The following is a 21,574-nucleotide window of genomic DNA, read 5'->3' on the forward strand; positions in this document are numbered from 1 at the left end:
AGGGATTTGATGAGATAATTTCAGGAGCTTAAATAATCAGAATTATATTGAACATAAAATATCTTTTTAAGTATAATTAAAAATGATTCGCAGTATGCAAATAGCCATGAATTGAATTGTTTGGTGCATTGCAGTGACCGACTTTCCGAACAATCAATATATCTATGCAAACTCAATCAGCGTGAATTAATCATACTCTATACGCCACTTGTATACAGAACGTGCGGTGAATTCTAATACAGTAGTTTATCATCCATCAAATACCAATAATATAAATAACATTTTTTTTTTTTAATTTAAACCCCTATAAAATAACTAAATTATTCCAGTAATCTGCATCGCCATTATCTCGATTTTATTTGTCTGGAATTATCAGTATCAACCAGTAATTTATTATCAATATATTGATAATCTATAGATTTTTTTAATGATTCTTAGAGTATTTTTGGTATGTCTGTGATGGAACACTCAGGAAATTACTTTAATATCCGGTACTTATTTTTAATTGGAATAATACCATTTTAAATATTCAACCGATTATTATAAAATTTGGTGCAACGATATAATGATTTTTTTTTTATTTTAGAGGAATCTCAATTTAATAAAATTTCAGAAGACTTCATCTTTTGAAGGCGTAAATAGTTTTATAAACTCACGTTTGCGTTGAGTCAAAACGAAAAAAAATTACAAATCTTAAATTTTTCGGTTAGTTATTGGGGTTTGAAACATGAGAAAGATAAAAATTATTTAAATAATCATTGTCTCGTTAATTACAAAATTTGATCATAGAAAAAAAAGTTTTAACGACATAATTATATTTAGTCACCAAAGAAAAAAATAAAGTCAGGAATTAATTCGAACACATGTATTTTTTATCATTTTAAATTCCACAATTTTTAAAATTACTTTTCATAAATTATATCGTAATTATAATCACATAAGAAAAAATTTAACTATAATGAGTTTTTATATTGTCTAATGCCAAAACCGGTTAAAAAAGTATATATATTCTACTTCCTGAAAACAATAAATTACTCAACAATTATTTTAATTGATTATTAAAAAAATTCCTCTCAAACTTGATAGTTTCAAAATAATACGATAAATTAAATTATTTTATGTTAGTTATTTCAAGATCTTAGTAATTAAACCTAAAATATGTTTCCCTGACTACTAAAAAAAATTCAACATTTTTTTTTTTAAATTAACAAGCTCTAAAATATGAGATGACTAAAGAAAATAAATAAATTAGTATTCATGAAATTTAAATGTTTATATTTAAGATCGTTGATGTTATTCTGAGACTTATAAATTCACAGCTGCTTTGTATTTTTTAGTTTTTCTCTTTTGGTACTTACCATTAATGATTCTAATGAAATAGAGGATTCACCTTGATTTAACAAAATTTAATGCAGTAAACAAAGCGCAAATGCTGTGTACGTGCCAGAGAGAAATACACTAGCTAAATGCATTCCTACTAATGGCTTCATTACGAGGAGCCGGTTGCAACGATGTAATTAAGGTAATTACTCTCTTCCAGTTTAGGGTATATATTACCGATGATTCCTTTTCTGCACGCTACTCTCGCTCGATGATGAATTAGACAGTGGTGTCTTATTTAGTCCAGGTATAAAACAAATAAGTCGAAAAAAATAAATTATCTTAGCCGTTGAAGTAATTGGAATGAAACACCTGCTCATTCAAAAGTGAACAGGTTTTTAAGGATGGTTGGTTTTAGACGATGCTGAGAAAGCAAGACTATATCTTATTTTCTACAGAATTTATATGATTGACATCTTGTTACTCGAGATTGCTTAAGTATCTTTAAATTATTACAACTTCTATAGATACTTTTTGACTCGTTTAATTTAAATCATTTAAATAGTAAACTATCTGTCAATTTGTTCTCTTCATTCCGGTCAAAAAAAATTATTATCACTTTTTTTTTTTCATATAAAAATTAAATTTTTATTAATAAATAACGTATATAATTATTTTTTATTAATTGCTCTGTGCAAGATAATTCAACTTTTTTCTTACTCAAAGTGTTTTTTAATTGCAATATAATTACTACTAGCAAAAAAATTAATTGCTTGTAGAAAAATTAATACAATAATGTACTTTTTAAATTGAACTCAATTATTTTTTGGTAAAAGTAATTACTGTCTTAAATGTGCGTATGATTAATTATCAACAAAGATTATTATTTAATAATAAGTTTTAAAAATTACTTTTCTAAACGATAAATTCTTTGTTATGAACAGTTTTAATTATCTTTGGTACTTATTTTATTTTAATAATTACTACCAATTTAATAATATACAAAAATATAAGTATATACCGAATTAATACGATAAAATAAAATATTTCATATATTTTACAGATTTATTTACTTTATCGTATTTATTCTCGATGTTTTACTTTCATTTATATTGTTATTATTTTGAATATTTACTCTATCAATATTATACATTCATTTAAATCTTTGTTGATTTTTTTAAAAAACATGTTCCATTTGGTGTTTGATATTATGTATTCATTGAATTGATTTGTTGTATTTTTTATATAAGTCCTAAACCAATTACTTGAGATGTTTTTTAGTACTGCACGATTTACTTAATTATAAAAAATTACGTCATTATTTGCATGCAAGAAAATATTTTTTTGTCTTATTGATGACTTGGTTTTATAAACTTTTTTTCTTTCAATTTGTGACTTTAAAAAATCAGCTCAAGAAATACTGGTATTACGGGTATCCTCAACAATTTTCCGTCTCTCGCTGAGTAATTGTAAAAACTTTAATCTTGGACTACAAGGAAATCTAATTTTATCTTTAAATCTCGACGCTTCGTCAATCGACTCCATAAAATTAGCAAGTGCTTCATTTGAACTTGAATTTTCATTTGCAGAGTCGTATTTTGATATACTACAACGTGGATGTGCTAGTGATTTCCTTCCTTTCGCAATAAGAGAACTTTCATTATTCGTTAATTTTTTATGTAAATGTAAATTATTTTCATCAAATGTAACAACTTTTTTATTAAAACTACAATCTGCTTTAGGTCTTACAGAAAATTCTGAACGACTACGTTTCTTCATTTTAGGCGTATTATTGTTTCGTATTCTCCCATGATTACTATAGTTTTTTAAATCTGATGAGTTCGCTTCTCTTGAATTGTCAATATTTATATGAACTTTATTGGTACCTGCATTAGGTAACTGATGAAAGTATTTGTCATCATCAATAACTCTGCTAAATTTACTGTTATAACATTCACTTCTAGAGTAGGCGTTGTTTTCAAGCTTGTGGTCCCAATGAAGGTCATCAACACTTGAAAAACTTCGTAATCTTGAACACGATGACGAACTACTATTTACATTATCTGAACTGAATTTGGCTAAATAAGATTTAGTCTCAGCAGATTTATCGGGTTTTGAAAAGTGTCCAAATTTTCCTAAATTACTTGAACATTTTTCTTCATAGCAATCAGTTTTTAAATCGCAATCATCGTTTGTATGGTGATTTACTTTTTTGTGCTCCGAATTACAGGTTTCATTGTACTTTAAATTATTACTTCCGCGATTAGGTAGTAATGTACTATCAGATTTTTCATCAGAATTTATTGAATTAATGTTTCGCATGAAAACTATAGCTTCTTCAAGATATTCTTCAAAAAGATTTCGTTTTCCATTTTTTGAATTTTTGTTACCGTGCGCATCTTCGCGTTCAGTGTCACTAATATTTGAAAAATTTTCGGGCATAACAAAGCTAACTTTTTTGCAATCTGAATCTGACCGAGATTCATTAATACTTACAGAACTTGCAGTTTTTGAAAAATTCATACTATTTTTCATAATTGGCTTCGGTAAAGCAGTAGCAGCTTCGACATTATCTGTATTACTATTATTGATATTTTTCATTCCGTTTTCAGAAAATACAATTGGTATCAAAGGAACATGGTAAAAAATTGATTTAATTTCTCGCGTAGGTATTTCGTTAAATCGTATCCCTATTTTTTTTGGTAACTCTATATACTTATCATCGAAATCATCTAAAATAATATTATCTGAAAATGTCAACGGATCAATAGTATCTTTTTTTGCATGAACAACAATATCCGGAGGACACGCATTGTCATTAAAATTATCTTTCATTTCGCGATTTATTTCTGATGCTTTAATTTCATTCGAAATCGAATTTCTTTGCTTTTCTTTGAAATCGAGGCTATCATCTGAAAAGTTTATATCTTGCTCATAAATATCTCTGTAATTATGCCTTATTTTTGTAGGGTAATGTATATTTCCATCAATTTTTAAGCTTTTTGGTGTTATACGATTTGACGTTTTGTGATCATTAACAATCAGTTGAGATCGGTTCCATTTTTTGGTATCATCATTATGAGACTGGCCATTATGTAAATCTTTCCATGAAAGAATTTCCGGAATATTTTTTGATTGTCCCGTAAATTTCGATTTATAATGAATTTCTGGAGGTAAAGACACTGGTTCTGCATTTGTTTGCTGATCCAGGCTACAGTTGTATTTTTGATTGGACCAAGTATTACGATTTCTAAGCCACTCACTGGTCAATGACTTTCTTCTTGCTTCTAATGAACTTAAGGATGTTTTACAATTATGATAAGCGTCATCTTCTTTGTTAGTTTCTACAAACGATGTTTTTTCGGGATAAACAATTGAACAATTAGCTCCATCAGAATATCCCTCGACTTTTGAAGATTTGGCAACAGTATCATGTGGGTCTTGAAATATATTTTCAATCCTAAATGTTTTAGTATCTGCATGACTATTACTCCGTGAACTTGTCCACGAATCTTTAACGTGTATTCCGCTGATATTAATATCAGTCAAAGTACCGATTTCATTGATATCTCTCTTATCCGTTTGGACTTCAGCATTTTTAAGTTTAAGTTCTTTATTACTATCAAATAATCTAAGCTTTGACTCTGAAATATTTGAAGACTCAATAGTAATATTAATTGTATCAGGTACCGAAATAGAAATAATGTTTTTTTCATGATTATCTCCTTTGCACGAAGATGATTCTTGAGTGCATTTGTGTGTTTCACTTGGAGCTTCTTCTGCGATATGACAGTGTTCATTCACTACAACTGGCTGTTTACAAAGACGAGGAGTTACTAAAATTGGTCGGCAGCAATCTTGATTTTTTTTACTATTTACTTGCTTGATTATATTGTTATTACATTGTTTTGACGTACAACATTTATTAATCGGTGTTGGTTGATGATGTAAATCTTCAGGTGTCGTTTGAGCACAAGTGTCAACTATTTCTTCAACAATATTAGTATTTACTGAGCTATCATTCATTTTAACACTATCAACTGGCCTTTTTTCAATGTCGGAACAAAAGTCTGAAATGCCTGTACTTGATAGATTACTTTCAGCGTACGTATGAGTATCATCTGACACAATACCTGAGTCTGGGTGGTGTGAATAAATAGTGTCGTAGTCATAATTGTAATCATCAGTTAAATTACAGGCATCTTTCAATAGAATAATTGGTTTAGGAGGTGGTGATTCTCTTGTAGACGTTGACATTTCTTTTATTCTTAAAACGGGAGTGCTACATGGCAGCAATTTATCGAAATCCTCGTGACGATCAGTAAGAACAGCAACGTCTTTACGAATTATTTTAGGTTCTTTAACTAAAATTCCAATTTCTCGTACACGAACAGTAGAGGAAATATCTGTTTGGGTATCAACACAAATACGTCGGCGTTTGGCTAACATTTTTCTTGAGATTTCTTGAAGTCGCATCCTCGTCACCGAGGCAAGTTTTACTTCAGAATTCTCTGGTGAGCGAATATCCGAGGCTGGCGTTGATGCCGTATTGCTGTCCTCGGGTGTCTTCTTGCTCGCGTAGAGCCTTTCTGTAACTGCAGCAACTATTTCAGCTCTGCGTGCGCGTTGTATTATCGTATGTGGTCTCGGTTGCAATTGCTCTGGATCTAATGAATTTTTACGTTTCAGAGATTCTTTTGAGGTTCCAGATATAAATAATTGTTCGTCCTTCAAACTACTATAACTGCTATCTTTGCTTGTTTTTCTCTTCAAACCATCAATACTTTGTTTTCTCTGAATACAAGCCTTTGGATTGTGTAGTTCTTTCGTTGATTTTTCATTTCCTCGATTTTCCGGATTCTTGTCAAGATTTTTATTTTCTTTTAGATCATCGTCTTCTCTAACATGGATTAGTTCTTCAGATTTTTCTTCTTGAGAATTAGCTTGTGCCTCTGAATCAGTTGATAAAATTCGAGGAAAATCATATTCTTGAGGTACTCTTCTTGAAACATTAGAAATGTATTTTTGTAAAATCTTCGAAACAGATGATGCTTGTAAACCAAAATTTGAATCAACCGAATACTGTTTTTGTAATTTATTATTTTTCGACGACTTTTCTGTAAGAATTTTCAAATTCGGATACCGAGTATCAAGCGAACTAGGCTGTTTATTACAATTGTCTGTAATTTCTTTGAATACTGACAAAGATTTAACAGAATCATTTGAATTATTTTCGACTCGATCATCGACTAAATTTGCAAAGTGATGTTCAATGTCCTGATTAAATTCAGTATCAACGGTATCTTCAAGTACACTATCACTTGAAATTTCCTCAATTTGATGAGTGTCTACTTGAACGCTTGTGTCGGGTTTAATAAGAACAGCAACCAAAGTCGGTATATCAACAAAGACTGGTTCATCGGCTTGATCATCATCATCGATTAATTCAGATACTTTAGCTCTATTATAACTTGCCGAAACTTGTAAAGTTTGTGCATTATTTGTGGCTGGAACAAATTCCAACGATCCAAATTGTCTTAACGCCTTTAATGAGTCACATCTTAGTCTCAAACCATCATCAAAACTGTATCGTCTCAAAGGGTAAGGGAATTTCGAAAGAGAATTTGATTCTATCGGTGATTGTGATGTTGATGTTGACACACATCTGGTATTTAAATTTGTTTGCTCAACTGTCTGATCAGGATTCCTTTGACAAATGCACAAAGACTTGCAATCAGTTAACGGATCATTCTGTAAAACAATTCAATCAATTACTTTAAACAAGTACTATTTTTATTTACAATATTTATAAGAAATTTAATACCTTCTCAGCAAGAAGAGCTTTAAGTCGTGATACTTCTGACTGAAGTTCACGTATTATTTTAGTTACCGGATCCTCGTTAATAACTGGCTTATTAATAACGCTTTGTGCCCTTTGTGCGAACCGTAAAGTGTGTGACGTTTCGTTATAGCTTCCACTAGCTGGCGATATCGCTGTAAAATTAAATTAGGTCATAAAAATTAACCATTATTTTTAAATAAAAATTTATGGCTAAATCAATATTTTTATTACACATTTTTAATATTTTATAATTATTATTATTTATTTATTTATTTTTTTTTTTACTTCAAACTACTTAATTGCTGCGTAATTAGGTAAGTGTATTTACTACTCAGCTCGCAACTGTAACTACTGCTAATTTTTTCGTGCCATATAAAAATTTATCTACTATTGACTTATTTAAAAATTCAATTTAAAAATTTCTATTGAATTATACCTTAGCAATTTATAATAATTGGCATAATTTTTTAAAATTATTATTGTTAGTAATAACCCGGTATTGATACAAATTTATCATTTAAAACAATGTTTTGTTATTGATTAGTTATTTTTTATTACTTACATGTTAAATTTAAAAATTGCAATATATTGTTAAAAATGTTAAATATAGAATGGAAAACTTGATATCGAATACTTCGCGTGTTTACTTGATATACTACCAAGAGTTTGATATAAAGCCTTCCACTTTGTTTGTAAACAATGTAATCTACTTTTTTTATATACGATGAAAAAAAGTTTATGAATTTGAAGAGTAAATTACTAATCTTTGCTTAATTTTTTCTATTTATTATTATTATCATTTTTTTTTACATTATACGATAAGCCTACAACTACCATTTCTGTTTCTACTATTTACCGATCCCGGAAATATGCTCTATGATGATTATTGAATTTTAACCAGCCCATCATAGTAAGTCTGGAAAAGTGTTTAAATAATTTTTATCGAAGTTCATAATAAATTACTTGTATTATTATTAATAATTTGGTTATTTATTTTTAAGGGGACCGCTACTTGTTAAAAATTATAATGAATTGATTATTACACAGAAAAAAAGAATTTCTTGGCGCAAGAATTATTTTGTATTATGAATTGAAGACAAAAATTTTTCTTGGCTCAAGAATTTTTTTCTCGCTTGAAAAATTTTTTTCTTGTTCCGAGAAAATTTTATCTTACTCCAAGAAAAGTTTTGTTTTCACTTTATAATACGAAAAATTTCTTAGGTCAAGTAAAAATTTTCTTAGGACAAGAAAAAATTTTTTGCGCCAAGAAATCCTTTTTTTCTGTGTAAATTTTACTCTGAACAAGAATATCTATATGTAAATTTATCGCGAAAACCAATAATGGTGGTCTTAGTCTTTTTTTTTAATTCAATACATGGAGAAAAAAAAACGTTGCTGCAACAGGACATGACCCTGTCGCAGCTACAGGACTTGCCCTATAGATGCAACAGGACCCGCCTCAGGTCTATTCCTGTTGTAGACACAGATCTATTTCTGCTACAACAGAAATGAACATGTGGCTGCAACAGGAATATACCTGATCTTGAAGCTGTAACAAGGCGGGTCCTGTTGCAGCAACAAACTCATGTTACAAGACCTATTCCTGTTGCAGCAACAATTCTTTTTCTTTCGTGTAAAAATATATGTCGCCTGTTATCTACTTCAGAATTTTCTGACCCTCGTAAGAAATATCACATTTCAATTAAGCAACACACGTCAAAAAAGTGTATCGAAAGGACTCATGACCATCGATTCTCTGAATTTAGAGAAGTAATAAGTCAGCATCTAAAAAGTATGTGAAAATTATAATTTAAATACTATACATACATAAAAAAAAATACTTCAAACTCTGTATTCTCATGTGCGCAATTTTGGTCGTTCAAAAAGTAGCGGTCTCTTTAATATTAAATATTTATTTTTATCAAACAAAACATTTTATTGTTATTCAAAATGTGAGTGTAGATAATTTATAACTTTCCAGAAATTACAATTCAATTTGATGAATGTATCGACAATAGGGCTATAAATTGGAATAGAAAAATTTTTGTTATTTTATTAAAATTTTGACAGGATAAAATTTATTTTACTCACTCGCCAGCATAATTGTCGTTGCATTTCCGCCCAAAGAATCTTTAAGTAACCAGGTGAGAGTTGAATCCCTATAGGGGATAAATTTCCTTCCGGAATTTATAGACGCAGAACTTCTTTCCGCTAATGCAGATATTACATTACCCAAAGCAACTAAGCTTTTATTAATATTGGCTCCTTCCTGTGACTTAAACCAACATAAAAATACTAATATATAGTCAATATTAAAGTACTATTTAAAATTATCATTTATAATTAATTATAAATGAAATAATTAAATGAATACGGATATAATATTTTAAATGCATTGCTCACTTTTAGACGATTTATTCCAGCACAGGCAGCTGAATTTTCACTGCCCGCCAGGTCGACCAAGTGTAATTTACAGCCACGAGAAAAATCCGTTTTCCGTGATGCCCCCGAGGCTTTTAAAATAACTTGTCCGGAAACCGCACTATCGCTGGATTCCAACGAGAGTGTGAGTAATGCGTGACTGCGGCTGCTTGTGTGATTCTGTAAAGTTGAAGCTGTTTTACGGGCTTTTGTACCCTCTTCGACGCGAGACATTAATGAACTCAAAGTTTCAACTGAATGTTGGCTCAGTCCTTTGAAAAAATATTTTTTTTTGTCAATTTAAATAATTCAACTTTTCATGAAAAATAAAAATACACTAATAATAATTATAATTCAAAGCACTCTTTCAGAAAAATAAATGTTTCTTTTATTTTTTAAGTAGAATATTCGAAAAATGCTGCATGAAAATTTAGTTAATAATTTTTTAAACTGTGGATTTATAGTAATGCATGTGATTTGCGTATGTATACACTGTTAAAATGAAATAACACTGGTGTGGGCAGTGTAATTTGGCGGTGTTAAAATACTGCTGTTAAATCGGTGTAAAATCAGTGTACTCTCTAAACGTGAACAAGTGAAATAAGTGAATATTCACTAATTTCGAGTGCCAGTCGAACCACTTTTTCCAAAAAGTGGTTCGATTGGCACTTGGAATTAGTGAATATTCACTTATTTTCACTTGTTCATGTTTAGAGAGTAACAAAAAAAAATTCCACGGTTTAAATAATTATTTATGTTATACATAATTTATTTAAAAAATTGATAAAAACACTGTCTAACTATAGTGATCGAATAAGTAAAAATATTCACAAAGTAAAATATTTTAACACCGGGAATTTTTTTTAGCACCGGTAAAGAACATTTACACCGGCGGCGGTGTTATTTTAACACCGCTTTCGGTGTTAAAATTTAACACTGAAAATTCTAACACCTACACCGTCTGGACATACCCCGGTTTTTTTGCAGTGTAGAAGTAAATTCAATAATAATGAAAATTGAATTTTTCGAAAAAGTATTCTTCTAATATTAATGAATCAATTTTAGTCAATAAATTTTCAAAAATGTTGGCCACTTTATTCTTTTCATAAAGATCTTAAAATTTTTCCTTGAAAATTTATTTAAAAATAAATAAGAACCGAATTTTTTTATTTAGTATCTTTTTGATTTCAAAATAAAATTCTTAAAGAAAGTAACTATTTAGATGTGTTAACTTGAGGATATTAAAAAAGAAGATTCAATTATATACCTTGAACGTAAGGACCTGATCGTGGATGTTCTCGAACTCTTAAGTTATTTGGACTTGTTGAAGGTTCGAGAAGATCTCTGACTCGTTCATTGTAAACCTCTAGATAACTAAAATAATAAAACAAAAGAAAATTACTGCTTCCGTAAAATAGATAATAAAACAAATGTATCATATAAATTTGTAATTCATATTCAATTATTTACTAGCAATTTTGTATCGAATTAATTATTATTTTATCAGATTAAAAACCTACTAAATCTTTTATTACATTTTATGAATACATAATCGCAGTAAATAAGCTATCAGGTTAATGGAATGTAACTATAGGTCAATCGATTATATTCGTCTTGCAAATAAAAATATGAAATCATATTGTGAATTATTTCATGCATGCATATCTAAAAATTATCGGTCTCTAAATCTAGAAAAGCAAATTCCGCAAATTATGTATTCAATCTTATCATTCAAATTCAAGTATATTGACTTTCAATATTGCTTCGTTTCATGTTCGTTCTACATTTGCAGTAACTATTTTTCAAAATATTTTGTTTTATATTTATTTAACCTGCGGTATATATTAGAGAAAAATGACTAAGTAATAATCAATAGTGTAATTAATATCTTCATTCAATTGATGATAAGTTTTATCTCTTATAAAATATCAGTCAATATGTTCGTCAATTGAATTATGAATAAATATAATATTACATCGTTAAAAATAGAAATTTAGTCCTGTCAATTAAAATTTTGGATTTCATCTCAAAAATTAATTTATTAGAAATCAGTTACAAATTATTCAAAATTAATTAGCTAAAAGTAATTAAAGAAATTAATTATAATTGTAGTAATGAAAATTAAGCTCAGTTGGGCTTATTATCAACTTGGATGACTTCATTCATTTTATTAATGGTGTATATAATAATTAACTAATGCTGTTGGGAATAAGTAATTTAAATCTTCATAAATTCCGAGGAGAGAAAAATAAATGTGACGGCATACTGGTTGTACAACACTAAGTTCGTGTCTGACAGATATTAGGTGCAGACCTACAAAATAAGAATCGATTCGGCGCGAAGGAACAGTGATTTGACAGGAGAAAAAGGAGTAAAATACTAGTCAAATGTATTATTGATTGTTCAAATATTACATTCATTCAAAACACGATCGTGAAAATTATTACTATTGATATTGCATACTGCTATAAAATAGCTTTATATTTTATGCATAAAAACATTTTCAAGCTTTACTCAGAGTACGATATTTATTTTAATTAAAATATACATGAAAAATTATAATTTGCTTTGAATTAATCGGTAATTAAAAATTTTGCAATCAAAATAACAGAACGTAGTTTTTATAAGATTTTAATAGATATTTTAACTGACTGATTATTTGATGCATAAACTCATTTGAAAATAAATACAAATTTTTTTATAACAATAGCTCATAAATTTATTAACGGTCATTATAGGAGATAAATTTGGAAATTGACTCTTTTCAAATTTATAGTTTCGAAATGCAGGAAAGATATTTTTTTTTTTTTATTAAATCTCAATGTGTTATCAAATTTAACGACTTGTACAATCATATTCGCGCACGAAGGTTGTCATAAATATCTGTTGATTCATAAAAATTTATCACAACACGATTTATTCTCAAGCGCACTTCAGCCGTGCAACTGATCGAACGTCCTCATTCAGTAGATGTATGAGCCACTAGTCCGACATGTTTGGTCGTTGCTTCATCGATTATCTATTCGACTTTGCTTATATTTTATTTTTTTAATGCAAGAAAAGTGAAAATTTTGTAATTTTCAATGTCAGTTATGCATCAAATTTAAATTAATTTCAAAGGAATTGTAACTTTTTTCAACAATTTTCTGAAACGCAAATTGAGAGAAAAATTTGTTTACTTTTAATTAATACTGATCTTTTTTAATATTATTTAATGTTTTTGAATCATGTCATTTGTAAACATTTTCAGTAGCGTCAATAGATTATTTTCCAAACAATAATTCAATATTCCCTGTTCAAATACACGCGCTCTGTATCGCAGATAGCTTCACGCATAACAATAACCTATCAGATAAGCGAAAAAACAAACATGTGATAATGCAATGCCATGATGGGAACTTTCTGTTTGGGAAAACTTTCTGAAAATCTCTTTCCCAACTAGTTAATGGGCCATAAATTTAACAGAGTAAGCTGTGGATTTTATTCTTTACTTTTTTTCGTTTAAATTTATTCTAGCTGTAAACATCTCTTATCTCTTTTGCCAGTAAAAATTTATTTTTGATCAAGGTTTAATGCTTTTATTTTTTTCTAATGCATTTTATCGATTAAATTTACATTTTCCCATTAAAAAAAAGTTCTAAAAAGTATCAACGTAAGCTTTTATTAATTACAAAAATATTTAAATAAAATTTAATAGCTTCCGATTATATTTATTACGTTTTTTCGTTTTAGCCATTAACGAAATATATTTAACTAGTTTCTATTAAAATATTCGAAGCCATACGATTTAATGTCATTCAAAGTTAAAAATTAAATTAATCCTTGTACTTAAAACTTTTTTCTACTTAAAACTTGAGAATTCGTTTTTTGATAACCATTACTAAGTAATTAGTCTCTGGATACTTGAAAGTGATAAATTGCTTTTAAATATTCATTTTCAAGTTGTAATTTTTTTTGTTTTTAATAAACATTTAACCAATTACTTTTTTTAATTCTTTATTTTCTTTTTCTTTATTAAATGCAATTTTTAACGAAAATATCTTTATTTCATAAATATATATTGTGAAATATACAGCCAACATTAGTAACTTTTACCCTGCCAGAGTATTTTGGACCCCTCGTAAAAGTTTTCGTGACTTCATTGTTATCATCAAATCGGATTTTCTGATATTTTGAGCCGTCTGTTGATTACACGTATGAAAAAAGAAAAAAAATCGTCCTGTCCAAATATTATTTTTTGGGGCGGAAAATTTTATCTTGACAGGCCAAAGTTACCCTGGTTGACTGCACATAATTTGAAGATAAATTATAATTATAACCAAAGTTTTAAATTTTATTGTGTAATTGTTCATAAACTAAGTGGTTGATGAAATGAAATGTATACATTTTGTTAGACTAAATTGGAAAAGTTTAAGTTACGTAAGAAGTTTGTTTCATTGTTACTGCTCTTCCAGAGTGTTAAACAACATTTTGAAGTTACAAGTACATAATACTTTGTTGAAGTGATGTTATTATCTAGTCCACAAAACATTGACGTGATTTCTGATACCACTAAATATTTATTTGCTGGAATTTATATACATTGAGAAATATTTAGCTTCATATTCTTCTCAACTTTTTTTTCTCAAAGTAAAAGTATGGAGTCAGAAAAAATCTGATTTTTATTTCGTTTCAACTTAAAATTGATGCGTTTTAACATTTAAGTATGAAGTTTTTCGCTAATATTGAGTTGAAAAAAATGATTATATATAAAACTAAACTGAAATAAACGAAGAAAAATTTGATATTATTTGTTTGAAATAATCTTAAACTCTTTAATCATAAGTTATATGAAACTTTTATAATTCAACACTTCTAAACAAAACAGCAATGCGTTAAACTTGGTGTGAAAACTTTTATCATTTAATCGCAGTCATAAATTCATTAGCTGCTATTTTTACCAACTGCTTGATGTTTGACATGCAATCACTAAGAAGAAAACATTGCGCATCTGTTTAAATTTTTCAGAAAATTTTATGATCTCCACACTATAATTTTTTACTTTTAATAAATCATTCTCACAGCCATCTTTCCATCAATATAAACAAAATTATACTATTATTTATTTCAACTGCTATTGATACCATCAATAAATTTTGTGAATATGTAAACATTTATCTAATAATTTTATGAGTTTTGAACATTTTTGAAAACAACAATGATGTTTATTGAATATCTATTTATGAAAATTCTACATAAATTTTTACAATGAAATTGCGTCAAATGAGTATTTGAAATCATTATATTATCTAGTATAATGAATTTCAAGTGAACAATTAAATAACAAAATGAAATTAATAAACATGCATATGTTTTCACTATAATCGGAATGGCCACTGCAATTAAATATAAATATATTGCGATGAAAATGAGAGCGTGATACACTGCAAAGAGCGGGAATCCTTACCACGGTTCAATGAGCTTGCGTCCGTCTAGGATTGCGAGTCACGAGGTACTGTGAGCTTAGACACATCGAGGCCACCGGAACGCCTCGCGAAGGTCTCGCGCGCGTCTCACCATTCCACCACCATTCTATATTATACATATATTCTTTGGTCTGATACCTGATTTACAATACTCATATTATATGTCATTTATGTAGTTTTTTTTTTACTTATTTCTATTACCAAACATATTTGTACTTCATATTCCAACCAACAACATAGTGCTATATAAACTTTATAACTTTTTAACTTCTTTTATACTGCTGAAGATATTTTATTGATAGTAATAAATAAATAAATTTTGATCATGTATAATTCATTCATAATCAAGCCAATCTAGGCCTACGGGATCCAACTCTGGGACACGGCAAGTAACAACAACCTGGAAATCTTCCAACGATTCTAGTTAAAGGCATTAAGAACAATAGTTAACGCAGCCTGATATGTATCCAACAACACCCTGCATAGACCTTCATATGATGACCATCAAGGAAGAAGTACCGTGTCATAGCATCGGACATCACGCAAGATTGACTCAACGCCCGAATAAATAAGCAACTAAGCTACTGGATCGTAACTTGGAAGTCAAGCGATGAAAAAGAACCAAACCATCCCTGATTAAGAAAAATTATTTGAAATAATTCAAAACAATTTGAAATTATTTAAAACAATTTGAATTGGGTAATATATAAGGGGCATTCCACGCCAAATCGACCACTTTTGACCCCGACCCCTTTCGATTTGGCTGAAAATTTTTTTTCCTTTTATACCCCATTAAAATCATTTTTCAGAAAATTTTCAAATTTTTTTACCCAACCCAAAAAAAGTTATGAATTTTTCAAAAATAAGGCTTTTATTTTATCAAATAGCTATAACTTCTTCAAAAATTGACTAATCGGGACGTTTTTTTTTTCAAAATTTTTGTCATTGAATGTACTTTTCGAAACGAAATACAAAAAAATTTTATGATGATAAACTCTATGAAATTTTCGGCTTTTTTGAAAAAAACCGTGATTTTCTTAAAGTTCGTCAATTTTTATTTTTTTTTTCATTTTCTCAAAAAAAACTTCATTTAATTCTGCAATTTTTCCCGCCAATCCTAGAGTGGGCCGACTATACCTACTATTTTTTTTTATCAATTGAAAAAAAAATTTTTGCCCAGTTGGGCTTATTTTACAAAACATCAGTCTGGAAATTTTTGAGGACTTATAGATGACTTCCGACTTTGAAGAATTGAGACGGAAAAATTTATTGAAAGTGGTAATCCTCGAAAAAATTTGCATTTATTTCAAAAAAGAAAAAAAAAATTGAAGATACTTACAAACAATTTTATTGTAACTTTTTTTAAAAACTAGACCTGAATACAAAGAAAATGAAAAAAAAAATTGCCGTTTGGTTTATTTTTGACCATGTCACAGGCTGTCGAAAAAAAATCTAACGTCCATCGCTATTTCAAAAGCCTATAACTTGTTCGAAAATAAAACAAATGGCAATTTTTTTTTTCATTTTCTTTGTTTTCAGGTCTCGTTTTTAAAAAAAGTTACAATAAAATTGTTTGTAAGTATCTTCAATTTTTTTTTCTTTTTTGAAAAAAATGCAAATTTTTTTCGAGGATTACCACTTTCAATAAATTTTTCCGTCTCAATTCTTCAAAGTCGGACGTCATCTATAAGTCCTCAAAAATTTCCAGACTGATGTTTTGTAAAATAAGCCCAACTGGGCAAAAATTTTTTTTTCAATTGATAAAAAAAAATAGAAGGAATAGTCGGCCCACTCTAGGATTGGCGGGAAAAATTGCAGAATTAAATGAAGTTTTTTTTGAGAAAATAAAAAAAAAATAAAAAATGACGAACTTTAAGAAAATCACGGTTTTTTTTTAAAAAGCCGAAAATTTCATAGAGTTTATCATCATAAAATTTTTTTGTATTTTGTTCCGAAAAGTACATTCAATGACAAAAATTTTGAAAAAAAAAACGTCCCGATTAGTCAATTTTTGAAGAAGTTATAGCTATTTGATAAAATAAAAGCCTTATTTTTGAAAAGTTCATAACTTTTTTTGGGTTGGGTAAAAAAATTTAAAAATTTTCTGAAAAATGATTTTAATGGGGTATAAAAGGAAAAAAAATTTTCAGCCAAATCGAAAGGGGTCGGGGTCAAAAGTGGTCGATTTGGCGTGGAATGCCCCATAAATATTAGGGTGTTTCAAAAAAATCGACTTTTGTTATTTCTTCAAATGGCCAGCAAATTCTTTCAGAGAATGCCAAAATAAGGACCTCGTCAAAGTAAGAGTTCTTAATTTGAAAATTTACAGGTCGCGGATCGTAATTTTCTATTTCCCATTTAAATAATATGGGAAAAAAAATTTTTTATTTTTTTATTTTTCTAGCTCGGCATTCGCACCTCATATAAATCAGTCCATAGCATATTCTTGTAGAGAATTTAATGCTCTACAAAAAAGATCTCTTATCATTTTTTGATAAATCCATCCATTCGAAAGTTATTGGAGCTGGAAGTCAAATTTATAATAAATGTCCAGGTCTTTTTACTTTTCCAGCAAAACTATCAGACTTATCAAAAAATATTACTAGATCTTTTTTATAGACAATTTTGTTCCCTACAAATTATTTTCAATGAAGTTTTTTGAAATTCCGCATTGTTTTCTAGTTATTTTCATTTTAATGTCAAGCTCGTAAAAATAATAGTCTTCTAATCTATTCTGAGAACTTATTCTCTGAAAGAATTTGCTGGCCATTTGAAGAAATAACAAAAGTCGATTTTTTTGAAACACCCTAATAAATATACACTTAGCATGGATTAAATCATTTTTTTTAATCAGGGATTAGATCTCCCGCAACGCTTCATATAAATAAAATTCCTGTCAGAATTAGAAAACATCACTGGATAGTTTTTTATTAATAAAAATCTAAGACATCCAAACTTATTAATATCTTATAGGATAAGTTGTAACTTTTCAGTAAATAAAAAAAAAAGTTTTCAATTCAGTATAAAACATATGTTTGAAAATATGAACAAACAAATTATTAAAATATAAAAAATTTCAAAAGTCTTCAAATTGTTGATTCATTTCTTATTACTTATGACGAAGTAAATATACTTTTTGATTATAAAAGCATGAAGTAATTTTAATCAAAGAATCAAATATGACACAATAAAATTACTTTGATTCAAAGTAAAATGATATACTTATATGCATATATACATGTACGATGAATGGCACGGAAGAAACAGTAAAACCTTGACCGAGAACAGGTGCCAAGAGCTACTGAAGCTCTAGTGCAATTCGCTCCTCAATTGTGGGAGGTATAATTTTACACATTTATAGAAGTACGTTGTACGAGATTCGTGCGTGTCCATGAATACCCAGAAATCGACACGAGAACAGCATTGAATTTCTCACAGTTATCGTTATTATGTGGTGTTAGCACTTTGATGGCGTTATTATTATTTTTAAATGAGCTTTCATTACCTGACAAATATATGAAGCTTTTTTCCATTTTCTATTTCATCAGCCGCTCGAGTAAACAAACCACTGCAGATTCTTGGTATTAATCCTGGATCATCCTGCAAAAAAATTTGTCATGATTCTATTCCTTTTACTAATCGTATCACGGAATCGGGATGAAATATTATTAAATTGATCACTTATTACCTAATAAATTCTATGAATCTGCTGTGAAAAGTTATTGGAATAATTTTTTATAGTGTCTTTATACTAAAAAATGATTTGAATAAATTTCAATACCAAGTATCAGTTATAAATTACTTCTAGCGTGTGATGAAATTACTAAATATGATCATTGTATTTGAACGACTATCAATTAAAATGTGATAGCTTGTTGAGCTTGATAGCCTCGTCAACAATATATTATGCTGTGAGGGGCTAAATACCGCAGGTTTTGTCTTCAGCTGTGCACTATATATTTCATAATTATCTGGATCGAAGTTTCAAGTTTAAATGCCAATAAATCTAGTCGAAAAGAGCTACTTTGATATCCATGATGATATATTAATTAACAGTGACAATTATTAGTATCGCTAATTAGAATAGTTCAGCACATTTTTTATTTCATAAATTAATATCTAATAAATGCTACATTATCGTTTCAAAGGAAGACTGAGTTTGAATAAGCTGATTGAAATAGAGTATTTCCATTACTGAAGACAAATGCGCCTGTCTTCAATCCGCTATCGTATACGCGATCGATTGAAAATAAGATTATTTCAACAAGATCTAGAGGCATTGAAATTTTAAATATTGTTACCATAAAATAATTTATTGTCGAGGGGCCAACACTGTGATTTTATATCAGCTGACATTTAAATCACCTCAATATATATTTCATTCTAGATCGTACACTAAATTAATTTTTTATGATTACCTAAAGTTGGGGTCAACCCCCAAAACTTCCCGCTGTTTTCGAGCTCAAAGAGCGAAAAATACTAAGATTCTTTTTAACTTCCCGCTAAGAAAATCGACGATTTTCGAAAAATTGGGAAGTTATTGTTTTCACTCCGATTTTCGAAAGTCGAGTTTTCATCAGATGTCGACGTTTTGAGGTCTTAAAACGGACAACGATTAATTTCAAGCGATTAGCTCGTAATAATTAGCATTGGTCTATAATGGTCTTTCGATTGATTCTATACCCCGGATTCTAAAAGATTCCAAGATCATAAACTTACTTTGACTCCCATCATTGTAAAAGTTTTTCCTGACGCACTTTGTCCATATGCAACGACACAAGAATTGTATCCAACGAAGAGAGCATCAATAACCGAATTTCCAAGTGTATCATAAATTTTTTCTTGACTTGCATAATTCTCAGCAGTTGGATCGGAAGAATCGAAACAGTAATCAAAACTGTATCTCTTAATGCGAGTCCGGCTGTCAGCGGTTTTGCTTGACGAAACTTTAAGATTTGTCAAAGAAATTTTTTGTGGCTCTGTATGAACAACTATTTCCGCTCCTGTTACATTTATTTCTCTGTAATGAAAAAGAAAAAAAATTTTAATTGGCATTGAAAAAAAAAATCATTTCCATGCAAAATGGGATACCCTTAAAAAATTATAGTTGTTTCACATTTTTAACGAATATAAAAATGTACATCTATATTTAAAAAAGAAATATGATTCGGGATTTAATTTGCGTAGGATCATAAAAAAAATGCACTAATAAGTTCTGGGTATCTCAAATTTTTTAAAAACTAGTTGTAAAAATATAAATAATTACATGTATCATTAACTGAATTATTTATAAAATTAAATCTTATATCACGTATAAAATTAGTCAGTTAGCAATGAGTTTTGTTTTACTATTTTATCATTTTCTTTTGTGTTCTCTTTTCTCATTTTAATCGTGAGTATAAGTATAAAGCAGCTTCGAGCATAATAAACGAACCAAATCTTCATGAGCTCACAAACTAGGGTGTTATTCTAAGCTAAGCATTCGTTTCTTGCTATTCCTGTTGGAGTCATTAAACTACTGACTAGTGGGCCATCGCAATGTTTTTTTCTGCTTTCACTTTTACTTTAGACAATCTTTAAATTAAATACATTTCATTATTTTATGTACCCAATATTTTTTTTTTTCCTAAAAAACTCAGTTAATAAAACCATCAGAGAATCTCAGAACTTAAAAAAAACTTCTACAAAGCTAAAATGTTATGAGAAATGAAAAATAAAAATCTAGTAACCAGCTGTCAAATGTTACTGTCATACGTATTTGTTCTAAAAATGACTGAATCTTTTTTAGAGACGCAAGAAATTTAAAAGTTATCGTAGTCCTTATTTTAGTGTCACCACATTTGTTACTGGCTTCAACTCCAGTCTACTTTCAATGGAGGTCTAATTTTAGCCAAACTCGTATTTTAGAACGTAAGAATCCCCGAGTTTGTTGTTTTATCTTCATCTTAGCCATGTGAGTCAGTGCATTTTGAGCATTCATTTTATTTTCTAGTCCATTAAGGTATACAAATGTATGCTATAAATTTAGCAATTATAATTATTTGGATAATAAATTTACAATTAATATAAATTTATGCAGTCTCATATTTTGTCGTTAATGGCTAAAAAAAATTTTCTATTATCACTTACCTGTTGGATATCGGTCTTACTCTTACAGCCACTTTAATATTTGCCATTTTGACTCCTACTTAAGGGTCGCTATAAAAACTTCTACATTGCCTTATTTTATCACTTAATATTTTTAAAAGTACATCTTAAAAATAAACTTTTTAATTTTTTAACACCTGCCAGATGTTATAACTCAATCACGTTAAAAACTTATTATTTGTTCACACTTAACGACTCTTAAATATTAACTCTGTAAAATAAAATAGTAAATATAAGCAATCCGAGTAGTTTCGAATATGGGTTCACCGAATAGCTGCACGTGTTGTACTAGATGATTAAAATACTCTCAAGTCGGTCCCGAGACCAAAGTCGTCTTATGGATCGCCCCACCCTAAACAACTGAAAAATGTCTTTTTTT

The 21,574-nt window shown here is 28.9% G+C and overlaps 1 protein-coding gene across 5 annotated transcripts in view; it reads right to left on the reverse strand.

The window, feature by feature from the left end:
• LOC130675440 (uncharacterized) overlaps positions 1 to 21,550 on the reverse strand; it is a 48,670-nt gene extending 27,120 nt beyond the window's left edge. For 2 of the 5 annotated variants that reach the window (XR_008991289.1, XR_008991288.1), the window contains exons 1-8: positions 21,178 to 21,550; positions 19,768 to 20,068; positions 18,554 to 18,648; positions 10,851 to 10,957; positions 9,566 to 9,855; positions 9,254 to 9,437; positions 7,145 to 7,314; positions 1,359 to 7,071 (exon numbers count right to left, since the gene is read on the reverse strand). Coding sequence is in view for 1 of the 5 variants with exons in the window: in XM_057481134.1 (XP_057337117.1) it covers positions 2,731 to 7,071; positions 7,145 to 7,314; positions 9,254 to 9,437; positions 9,566 to 9,855; positions 10,851 to 10,957; positions 18,554 to 18,648; positions 19,768 to 20,068; positions 21,178 to 21,224 (5,535 nt within the window). In the remaining 4 variants the exon portion in view is untranslated. Of the gene's footprint in view, positions 1 to 790; positions 7,072 to 7,144; positions 7,315 to 9,253; positions 9,438 to 9,565; positions 9,856 to 10,850; positions 10,958 to 15,029; positions 15,212 to 18,553; positions 18,649 to 19,767; positions 20,069 to 21,177 lie in introns of those variants that run through there. The other 3 variants (XR_008991290.1, XM_057481134.1, XR_008991291.1) reach the window with 3 other exon arrangements.
• Positions 21,551 to 21,574: the final 24 nt, after the last annotated feature.

This window comes from Microplitis mediator, chromosome 10, assembly GCF_029852145.1.
Source record: "Microplitis mediator isolate UGA2020A chromosome 10, iyMicMedi2.1, whole genome shotgun sequence".
NCBI classification, from domain to species: Eukaryota; Metazoa; Arthropoda; class Insecta; order Hymenoptera; family Braconidae; genus Microplitis; species Microplitis mediator.